The following is an 11,707-nucleotide window of genomic DNA, read 5'->3' as shown; positions in this document are numbered from 1 at the left end:
AGAAAAGTAATGCATTACAATATTGCGTTACTCCCTTAAAAAGTTACTAATTGCGTTACTTAGTTACTTTTTTAGAAAAGTAATGCATTACAATATTGCTTTACTCCCTTAAAAAGTTACTAAATGCGTTACTTAGTTACTTTTTTTGAAAAGTTAAGCATTACAATATTGCGTTACCCCCTTAAAAAGTTACTAATTGCGTTACTTAGTTACTTTTTTTACAAAAGTAATGCATTACAATATTGCGTTACTCCCTTAAAAAGTTACTAATTGCGTTACTTAGTTACTTTTTTTAGAAAAGTAATGCATTACAATATTGCGTTACTCCCTTAAAAAGTAACGAATTGCGTTACTTAGTTACTTTTTTAGAAAAGTTAAGCATTACAATATTGCGTTACCCCCTTAAAAAGTTACTAATTGCGTTTTTAGAAAAGTAATGCATTACAATATTGCGTTACTCCCTTAAAAAGTAACGAATTGCGTTACTTAGTTACTTTTTTAGAAAAGTTAAGCATTACAATATTGCGTTACCCCCTTAAAAAGTTACTAATTGCGTTTTTAGAAAAGTAATGCATTACAATATTGCTTTACTCCCTTAAAAAGTTACTAAATGCGTTACTTAGTTACTTTTTTTGAAAAGTTAAGCATTACAATATTGCGTTACCCCCTTAAAAAGTTACTAATTGCATTTTTAGAAAAGTAATGCATTACAATATTGCGTTACTCCCTTAAAAAGTTACTAATTGCGTTACTTAGTTACTTTTTTAGAAAAGTAATGCATTACAATATTGCTTTACTCCCTTAAAAAGTTACTAAATGCGTTACTTAGTTACTTTTTTGAAAAGTTAAGCATTACAATATTGCGTTACCCCCTTAAAAAGTTACTAATTGCGTTACTTAGTTACTTTTTTTACAAAAGTAATGCATTACAATATTGCGTTACTCCCTTAAAAAGTTACTAATTGCGTTACTTAGTTACTTTTTTTAGAAAAGTAATGCATTACAATATTGCGTTACTCCCTTAAAAAGTAACGAATTGCGTTACTTAGTTACTTTTTTAGAAAAGTTAAGCATTACAATATTGCGTTACCCCCTTAAAAAGTTACTAATTGCGTTTTTAGAAAAGTAATGCATTACAATATTGCGTTACTCCCTTAAAAAGTAACGAATTGCGTTACTTAGTTACTTTTTTAGAAAAGTTAAGCATTACAATATTGCGTTAACCCCTTAAAAAGTTACTAATTGCGTTTTTAGAAAAGTAATGCATTACAATATTGCTTTACTCCCTTAAAAAGTTACTAATTGCCTTACTTAGTTACTTTTTTTGAAAAGTTAAGCATTACAATATTGCGTTACCCCCTTAAAAAGTTACTAATTGCGTTACTTAGTTACTTTTTTTTAGAAAAGTTAAGCATTACAATATTGTGTTACTCCCTTCAAAAGTAACTAATTGCGTTTTTAGAAAAGTAATGCATTACAATATTGCGTTACTCCCTTAAAAAGTTACTAATTGCATTACTTAGTTACTTTTTTAGAAAAGTAATACATTACAATATTGCGTTACTCCCTTAAAAAGTTACTAATTGCATTACTTAGTTACTTTTTTAGAAAAGTTAAGCATTACAATATTGCGTTACCCCCTTAAAAAGTTACTAATTGCGTTTTTAGAAAAGTAATGCATTACAATATTGCGTTACTCCCTTAAAAAGTTACTAATTGCGTTACTTAGTTACTTTTTTAGAAAAGTAATGCATTACAATATTGCTTTACTCCCTTAAAAAGTTACTAATTGCGTTACTTAGTTACTTTTTTAGAAAAGTAATGCATTACAATATTGCTTTACTCCCTTAAAAAGTTACTAATTGCGTTACTTAGTTACTTTTTTTGAAAAGTTAAGCATTACAATATTGCGTTACCCCCTTAAAAAGTTACTAATTGCGTTACTTAGTTACTTTTTTTAGAAAAGTTAAGCATTACAATATTGCGTTACTCCCTTAAAAAGTAACTAATTGCGTTTTTAGAAAAGTAATGCATTACAATATTGCGTTACTCCCTTAAAAAGTTACTAATTGCGTTACTTTTTTAGAAAAGTAATGCATTACAATATTGCTTTACTCCCTTAAAAAGTTACTAATTGCGTTACTTAGTTACTTTTTTTGAAAAGTTAAGCATTACAATATTGCGTTACCCCCTTAAAAAGTTACTAATTGCGTTACTTAGTTACTTTTTTTACAAAAGTAATGCATTACAATATTGTGTTACTCCCTTAAAAAGTTACTAATTGCGTTATTTAGTTACTTTTTTTAGAAAAGTAATGCATTACAAATTTGCGTTACTCCCTTAAAAATAACTACTTGCGTCACTTAGTTACTTTTTTAGAAAAGTAAGGCTTTATAATATTGGGTTACTCCCTTAATAAGTAACTAATTGTATTACATATTAACTGGGCTGGGCTTGTTTTTTTATATCAAAAAAGTTATATTTTTAGGCAAATGTAAAGACCCTTTCACACCAAAAGTGAAATAATAAGCTTAAGGCTGAAGGAAATGCACATTCACTCCTGTAGAGTAGAGGGCGCCACTCAAACAAACCTTTCAGCTGCTGCTGTTCTGGATCATGGTAGAATAGATGCAGGAGAAAAAAATTCAACACTTACTTTACCAAAAAAAACAAAAAAAACAATCTATAGTCATTTTTGCTTATGGTTTCACTAAATCATCGAAAGTCAGAGGCAAGTACAATGATTCATAAAGTGCGATTAAATGCATACAAATTTATGTTTTATTTTACATATTTAGTTATTGGAGGTTTGCATAGTATTCTGATTCTGAATTTCACTGATTTTATACATTTTGAGGAATATTTAATCTATTTTGTGTGCAAGTGAGATGAGTAAATGCTCACATTTAGTCTAGAACTACAATAACCATCATGATCACACACACACACACACACACACACACACACACACACACACACACACACAACGCCTCTGCCCTTTGATTTGTCTCAACATGAGGACAAGTGAGCTGTCAGTCAATAAATGTGAAAACAAAGTAACTTGCGTTACTTATTTGAAAAAGTAACTCAGATATTTTGCTGTAAATTTAAAAGTAATGCGTTACTTTACTAGCTACTTGAAAAAGTAATCTGATTACATTACTCAAGTTACTTGTAATGCGTTACACACAACACTGCCATAGTGTTTCTGAAGGGCATTTTTGAAGCCCAAAAGTGGGCGAAGCCGGCCATCGCCATCTTGGCAGCGTCACTCGCAGATAAACGTAAATGTGCAGCGATGCGGATTAGCTGAGGTGGCGTGACACTAACAGACAGCAGACAAACGCAAGTGATGACATCAGCCGCAATCCACCTGTCACTCAAGTGGCCACGCCCTTAATTATGCAGAACTTTAAGGCTTAATATAATTTAAACGGATGAGTTATAAAAACATTCCCCCCCTCACAGTCGTCATGAAGGACAAAATTAGCTTTATAGACCTAAACCAGTTTTTGTACCAGGCTTTAATTATGTTTTTTTTCTGCTGTAAAGTTGGGCATTTAACATGGGGGTCTATGGGACTGTATCTGAATATAATGAACAGAAATCAACAGGCTATAGAACACTTACACAAGGAACGTTTGCTTGTGGTTTAAAAATACCATAGAAAAACAACTAGCCGAACTAATATACATTTCAAGCATTATTAAAGACAATAAACACTCAGTAATTAAAAAAGAACAAATAAAAAATTAGCATTCGCAAAAAATAGACACAACTGAACAAAGATACGATTGAAATAAACAGTGTTTTAAGATTTTCAAGTATTCAGGTACAGAAACTTATCAAATGTAGAATAACACTGCACTTTATTAATAAAATATTCATTACAAATATAGTTACATAAGTTATTCAGTCAAGAACGAGTGAATATTCTCTCTGTCTTTAGTTGTTTGATTAGTGTTATTATAGAGACGGCAGCAGGAATATTAGTGTTATTATAGGAATATTAGTGTTATTATAGAGACGGCAGCAGGAATATTAGTGTTATTATAGGAATATTAGTGTTATTATAGAGACGGCAGCAGGAATATTAGTGTTATTATAGAGACGGCAGCAGGAATATTAGTGTTATTATAGTGACGGCAGCAGGAATATTAGTGTTATTATAGGAATATTAGTGTTATTATAGAGACGGCAGCAGGAATATTAGTGTTATTATAGGAATATTAGTGTTATTATAGAGACGGCAGCAGGAATATTAGTGTTATTATAGTGACGGCAGCAGGAATATTAGTGTTATTATAGAGACGGCAGCAGGAATATTAGTGTTATTATAGAGACGGCAGCAGGAATATTAGTGTTATTATAGTGACGGCAGCAGGAATATTAGTGTTATTATAGGAATATTAGTGTTATTATAGAGACGGCAGCAGGAATATTAGTGTTATTATAGTGACGGCAGCAGGAATATTAGTGTTATTATAGGAATATTAGTGTTATTATAGAGACGGCAGCAGGAATATTAGTGTTATTATAGGAATATTAGTGTTATTATAGAGACGGCAGCAGGAATATTAGTGTTATTATAGGAATATTAGTGTTATTATAGGAATATTAGTGTTATTATAGGAATATTAGTGTTATTATAGAGACGGCAGCAGGAATATTAGTGTTATTATAGTGACGGCAGCAGGAATATTAGGCTGCTGTCCCTTTAAGAGCTGCACGGATACAATATACTGATACACATGAAAACAGAAAACAGAGTCTCTCGCGCTTGAATGGTTTGAAAGTCATACTGAAATGCTCACAAAGGAATTGCTGAGAGGAATCGAAATTAAAATTTTATAACAAGTATCTGATTCCTGACCCTCAAGTATTGGAATCGATTTTCGATTCCCAACCCTACTAATACTGCTGTTGAAATCTGTGTGTGTGTGTGTGTGTGTGTGTGTGTGTGTCAGGAGAATCTCCAGCAGCAGGTTCTGATGGGCATCGCCCCGCAGACAGCGACGGGCACCGGCACGCCCGCCTCTCTGGCCACGCCCCCAACCACCATTCACCCCGCCCGCCAGGCCTCCATGGCCCCGACCCCTCCTCAGCGCATGAAGCCTCAGCCCCCCCACCAGCTGTCCGTCAGCTCGGCCGCTAACTCCACCCCCCCGAAGACACGCCCTCAGAGCGGGAACCTGCTGCAGTCGCCCGAGTCCAGCTACGGCGGGAGGCAGGTGCCCAGGCAACAGCTGTCAGTCAAAGATAGCCCCGCCCCCGGGCTGCCGCATCAGTCCAGCACGGCCACGGAGAGCCCTGCCCCTCAGGGCGGAGCCAATGAGAGCGCTGAGAACACACCAACCGGCCAATCAGCAAAAGCCTCGCAGCAAACCAACCAGCAGCATCTGCTCAAGCCAGGCATGAACAAACAGGTACGAACTGGGTCACAGTGTCTCGTTACGTTTCCATACTGTCAAATCATCATATTAGAGTGATTTCTGAAGGATCATGTGACACTGAAGACTGGAGTAATGATGCTGAACATTCAGCTTTGATCACAGGAATAAATTACACTTTACTATAAATTCACATAGAGAACAGATGATTTACATTGGAATAATATTCCATTGTTTTTATTGTATTTCTGTTCAAATAAACTGACTCTTTCAGAAACATTAACAATGTGTCATTGTTACAGTGTAATTATATATTTAAGTACTGAGTAATATTAACTAGGAACATGTACTTACTATAGAGCTAGGGTAGGATTAGGACTTAGTTGAGGGTTAGTTGCATGCATAATTTACTCTTATTACTATGGTACATGTAACATATGTAACAAGGACACTGTAAAATTAAGTGTTACCAAAAATCGTAATGAACTTTTGACCGCTAGTGTATATCCTCATATATTCTCAGATTAATCAATATATACTGTATATATTATGATGAGTGGCGTCTGTGGTCACGTGCTCTCTCTCTCTCTCTGTGTGTGTGTGTGTGTGTGTTCAGGGCTCGAAGTCTCCGTCCACGCTCAACCCCCCCACTGCTGCGTCGGAGCGTACGGTGGCCTGGGTGTCCAACATGCCTCACCTCTCCGCGGACATCGAGAGTCTGCGTGTGGACCGAGAGGAGTTCAAGCTGAAGGAGCATTCAAAGAGCATGGACGAGTCCCGCCTGGACCGGGTCAGTACTCATTCCACCTAGGGTTAGTCCCGCCTGGACCGGGTCAGTACTCATTCCACCTAGGGTTAGTCCCGCCTGGACCGGGTCAGTACCCATTCCACCTAGGGTTAGTCCCGCCTGGACCGGGTCAGTACTCATTCCACCTAGGGTTAGTCCCGCCTGGACCGGGTCAGTACTCATTCCACCTAGGGTTAGTCCCGCCTGGACCGGGTCAGTACCCATTCCACCTAGGGTTAGTCCCGCCTGGACCGGGTCAGTACTCATTCCACCTAGGGTTAGTCCCGCCTGGACCGGGTCAGTACTCATTCCACCTAGGGTTAGTCCCGCCTGGACCGGGTCAGTACTCATTCCACCTAGGGTTAGTCCCGCCTGGACCGGGTCAGTACTCATTCCACATAGGGTTAGTCCCGCCTGGACCGGGTCAGTACCCATTCCACCTAGGGTTAGTCCCGCCTGGACCGGGTCAGTACTCATTCCACCTAGGGTTAGTCCCGCCTGGACCGGGTCAGTACTCATTCCACCTAGGGTTAGGTTTTGGTTGAGGGTTAGTTGCATGTAATTATGCATAATTTACTGTTATTACTACCGTAAGTACATGTAACATATGTAACAAGGACACTGTAAAATAAAGTGTTACCCCAAATTTTTATAATTTCACATTTACATTTACATTTATTCATTTAGACTTTTATCCAAAGCGACTTACAAATGAGAACAATAGAAGCAGTTAAACTAACAGTAGGACAACAATATGCAAGTGCTATGACCCTTCCCAGTTTAATCTAACGCAGTACATGTATTTTTTATTTTTATTTAAAGATAATAGATATAAAATAGAAGATAAAGTGTTAGTGTTAATGGATCAGGTGTTGCTGAAAAAGATGCGTCTTCAGCCGTTTCTTGAAAATGGACACGGACTCAGCCGCTCTAGTTGAGTTAGGCAGATCATTCCTCCAGCAGGGAACAGTCCAGGTGAAGGTCCGAGAAAGAGATTTAGTGCCTCTTTGAGATGATGCACCACAAGACGTCGTTCATTTGCAGAGCGCAAGTTCCTGGATGGCACGTAAGTCTGAAGTAAAGAGTTTAGGTAAAAGGGAGCAGAGCCAGTGGTTGTTCTGTAGGCAAACGTCAGTGGCTTGAATTTGATGCGAGCGGCAACTGGCAACCAGTGCAGTTTAGTGAGGAGAGGAGTGACGTGTGTCTCTTCGGCTCGTTAAAGACCACTCTAGCTGCGGCGTTCTGGATCAGTTGCAGTTGAAAATATCAATACTGTATCTGGTGTCTGATTAATTTTTGGTTTGATTGTATAACCAAAAGACAAGTTTTGCATTGTGACTTTTTATTTTGCATAAAAAAAGGTTAGTTAATGAAAGAATGTAAGCAGCTGAAGTTGTGGGATCATCCTGGTGTGTGTGTGTGTATGTGTGTCTGTGTTCAGGTGCGCGAGTACGAGATTATATACAGTTTTGAAAAAAACTATTACAGTACATGAATAGCCATGACCATCTTCTCAGGATACCTGGAATCAGTGTTACAAGAACACCAGGCACATAATTTTACCATTTCTGTAGCATAAACACCAAAAAAACGATGAGAGCTTTGGATCTTCCAATGTTTTTCTAAGGCGCTGAAACCTGAAGATGTCCGAGTTCTGGTCCCCGTGCAACTGATACTCACCTGCCATTGGCTCATCTATGATCGAGGGGAGGGGCTTGGCGATTGGTCAATTGCTGTTTTTGATCCGGCAATTATTTATTTACAAATTAAGCACTGGCCATCACTGTGTGTGTGTGTGTGTGTGTGTGTGTGTGTGTGTGTGTGTGTGTGTGTGTGTGTGTGTGTGTTCAGGTGTGCGAGGAGGAGATCCACTTGTTGAAGGAGCGTCTGATGATGAAAAAGAATTGTTTTGATGCAAAATATTGGAAATTATAATTATAAATGCATACATTTATACAACCAAAATACAATATTTTATTTTGCATAAAGAAAATGAAGAATATTTTTAGGACCAAATAGTTTGGAAAAAAATGTGAAAAAACATCTGCAAAATATTTTACATAAAGCAAACGAAGAATGGTTTTGCATTGTGACATTATTGTCTTGATAATGTCATAGTGCAATACAAATTATAATGGCTTTATTTAAATAATTTCTAATGTAAATTTAAGAATAAATAATATTATTCATGCAAAATATTGTAAAAATGTATTTGCGTAAAAAACAACAAAAAAAAACAATTTTTAGGACCAAAAGTTTGATTTTGCATTGTGACATTATTTTCTTAATTATTAAACTGTAATAAAAAGCATACTTTTGTATTGTCATGCTCAAATCAGTATATTGATTCAGATTGATACTGATTCAGTGAAAATTTTAGATTTAGATAATTAATGAATTCAAAAATAATTGTTTTGATGCAAAATATTTAAAAATGTATAAATACTCGATATATCTGTGGCTCGATATATCCAATGCATATGGAACTGTCCCTCACAAGCTGGTGGATCTCACACTACATGCGTACCATGTCCCAGGGAAAGTCCAGCACCTCCTGCAGGAGTACTTCAGCCGTTTCAGGATGCGATTCACCTGTGGGGACTTCACCACCGGCTGGCAGCGGTAGGAAAAAGGCATCGTAACTGGATGCACCATCTCGGTCATCTTGTTTGCAGCTGCAATGAACCTCTTGGTCAAGACAGTGGAGAAGCCTAGAAGAGGTGCAGTTCTGGCAAGCGGGATTCAGCAGGCTCCAGTTAAGGCATTCATGGATGACCTGACCATAACGGCAAGATCATTCCCAGAAGGTCGGTGGATTCTGGAAGATCTATGCAAGATTATTGCAGGCGCCGAGATGGAGTTTAAGTGTGCAAAGTCAAGGAGCATTGTGCTGAGAAAAGGATGCGTGCAGGACCAGTTTCGCTTCAGGATTGGAGAAGCCCTCATCCCCACTGTACGCATTTCCATTACAGATTTGCGCAAAACTTTTGCTATTTTTTCTAAATGTCGACAAAAAACTATTGCGAAATGACGGCGTTTCCATTAACTGATGTTATGCGACTAAAACTTCATTTTTCCTCTCGCAATAAGTAAAATCATTCTAAACACCCTGGCAACGGACGTTGGTTGGTTTATGTACTAATCCCAGCCACCGCACTGGCCATTATTATTAATCGAAGGAGATGTATGTGTGTTTTCCAAGCATTAATGGTAAGAAACGACCCTTATTATACTTGTGAGCAGCACATATGAGGTGTTTCTGGGTGTTTCTCCCTCATTTCTGATTCGAGGTCTTGATTGTGGCATTTATTTGAGGTTTAGAATCCATTATTCCTGTAATTCTTTTGTCTTTTATGAATTTAATAAAGAGCTCTGTCTCGTATTCTGTCCAAACACACCTCATCATCTACGTCAGGTGACCTGTAAATGCGCAAAAACTGTTTCCATTGCAGTTTTTACGAAATATTTCTTTTTCGAATTGCCTGAAAAAAAACCCTCATGCGAGCATAAAAACTTTTTTGTGATAAATGGGAGTTTTTGCGAAATTGACGTGTTTCCATTGGGCGTATTTTCAATTCGCGCAATTTGAAGGGTAATGGAAACGCAGCTAGTGAGAGACCCATTAAGAGCTTGGGAAAATGGTTTAGAGCGGAACTGAATGACCGAGAGAGTGTGAAGGAGATGCTTGGGCAGGCGGAAGCTTGGATGCGAGCCTTGGATAGGAGTGGGCTACCTGGAAGATTCAGACTCTGGGGCTACCAGCATGGTGTGCTTTGGCCACTGCTCATGTATGGAGTGCCGTTTACAACAGTTGAAGCCTTGGAAAGGAGGATCAACACCTTCCTTCGCAGATGGCTGTCAGTCCCCAAAAGCCTTTCTTCAATCGGCCTGTACAGTTCAGGAAGCAAGTTACAGCTGCCATTAACATCTGTGGTTGAAGAGTCTAAGGTGGCCAAAGCCCAGCAGGTGATAATGCTTCGCGACGGTAGTGACCAATTGGTCCGCCAAGCAGATATCACCATCCGCACAGGACGGAAATGGTCAGCAAGCAGGGCTGTGGCAGACACGGAGGCAAGGCTACGCAAGGGATGGTCAACCAAGGCAGAATGGGCCTAGGAGTTATAACCAGAGCTAGGTGGAGGGATGCTAATGCCAAAGGTCGCCGCAGCCTAGTCCAGGAAGAGCTCCGTAGGGTGGAGGAGGAGGATAGACAAGCGAGGGCAGCAGCCATGACAAACCAGGGGAGGTGGACATGTTGGGGCGGTGTCCAAGGAAGACCATTGGGGTGGAGGGATATGTGGGGCATGGAGGAGAAGAGGAGAAGATTCCTCCTGTGCTGCACATACGATGTCCTACCAACACCAGTGAGTCTCCATCGTTGGGGGCTGGCCGAGAGCCCAGACTGCACGCTGTGTCGGCAAGCCTTGAACACGTGTTGTCATCATGTCAGGCTAGCCTGGCTGATGGCAAGTTCAGATGGAGGCATGACCAGATACTTGCCGAGCTGGCTACAGCCCTGGAGGAAGAGAGAAGGAAGACCCACGACAGCACGAGGACGTCAGCACCCCGTCTGATCAGGTTTGTTAGAGCAGGGGAGAGCTCTAGCGGGACATCAACTGGCACAGGAATCCTGACATCGGCTCCTGACTGGGACATGGAGTTGACCTCTGGAGACAGCTCAAGTTTCCAGAGGAGATCACTACCTCAACTCTCAGACCAGACGTAGTTCTGTGGTCCAGAGCAACAAAACAGGTGGTGCTGCTTGAACTGACTGTGCCATGGGAGGAGAGGATACAAGAGGCCCATGAGAGAAAGCTTGGTAAAACCCAACAGTGCCAACAGGGGGGATGGTGGGCATGGAACTTGCCAGGGGAAGTAGGCTGCCGAGGATTTCCTGGGCAGTCACTTTGGAGCGCCCTGTCCAAACTTGGAATAAGAGGTCCCAGCAGGAGCCGGCTTGTGGCGAATATCACGAGAAGAGCAGAGACAGCATCGAGATGGCTAAGTGAAGCGCTGCGAGCGATGGAACAACCCAACCGGGAACATAAAAGATGGGCTGGGCTTAGCAGGACGCTGGGGTTCGCTGTCGAGCCCTCTGGAGGTGTTGTGGGCTCTGTTGAAGGAGGGCACCCCCCTGATGACCCGAAGAAAGCACCTTGGGCCCACACCACAAAGCTCAGTAGGTCGGTCTTGTAATGCGCGAGTGTTGGGCGGCTGGGACTTCACCCAGCCATTGAGGTGAGAGCGATGATGCCACCGCATTTCAGACGAGACTTTGCGTGAAGAAAATGGAAAGTATTTTTAGAACCAAAAGTTTGATTTTGCATTAACGTAAACTCAGAGGGGATCGTGCCTTTGCTGTGGCAGCTCCAAAATTGTGGAATGACCTGCCTCAGCCGGTAAAACAGGCCACTTCACTTACTCATTTTAAATCTCTTTTAAAAACTCATCTATTTTCCTTGGCCTTTAACACCGGGAGTTGACATTTTGTATGTTATTGTTTGTTTTATATGTCTTAATTTTAACTTAC

At 39.9% G+C, this 11,707-nt stretch overlaps 1 protein-coding gene across 1 annotated transcript in view; it reads left to right on the top strand.

Annotated features, from left to right (window-relative positions):
- Positions 1–11,707, top strand: part of syngap1a (synaptic Ras GTPase activating protein 1a) — an 85,163-nt gene that overhangs the window by 66,963 nt on the left and 6,493 nt on the right. Inside the window, exons 18-19 of the mRNA XM_079880016.1 lie at positions 4,968–5,426; positions 6,007–6,180. Coding sequence (XP_079736142.1) covers positions 4,968–5,426; positions 6,007–6,180 — 633 coding nt within the window. The remainder of the gene's footprint in view (positions 1–4,967; positions 5,427–6,006; positions 6,181–11,707) is intronic.

Source organism: Squalius cephalus (genome assembly GCF_949319135.1).
Source record: "Squalius cephalus genome assembly, chromosome: 8".
NCBI classification, from domain to species: domain Eukaryota; kingdom Metazoa; phylum Chordata; class Actinopteri; order Cypriniformes; family Leuciscidae; genus Squalius; species Squalius cephalus.
The sequence above is the reverse complement of the archived record's forward strand: the minus strand, read 5'-3'. Positions and strand labels throughout refer to the sequence as shown.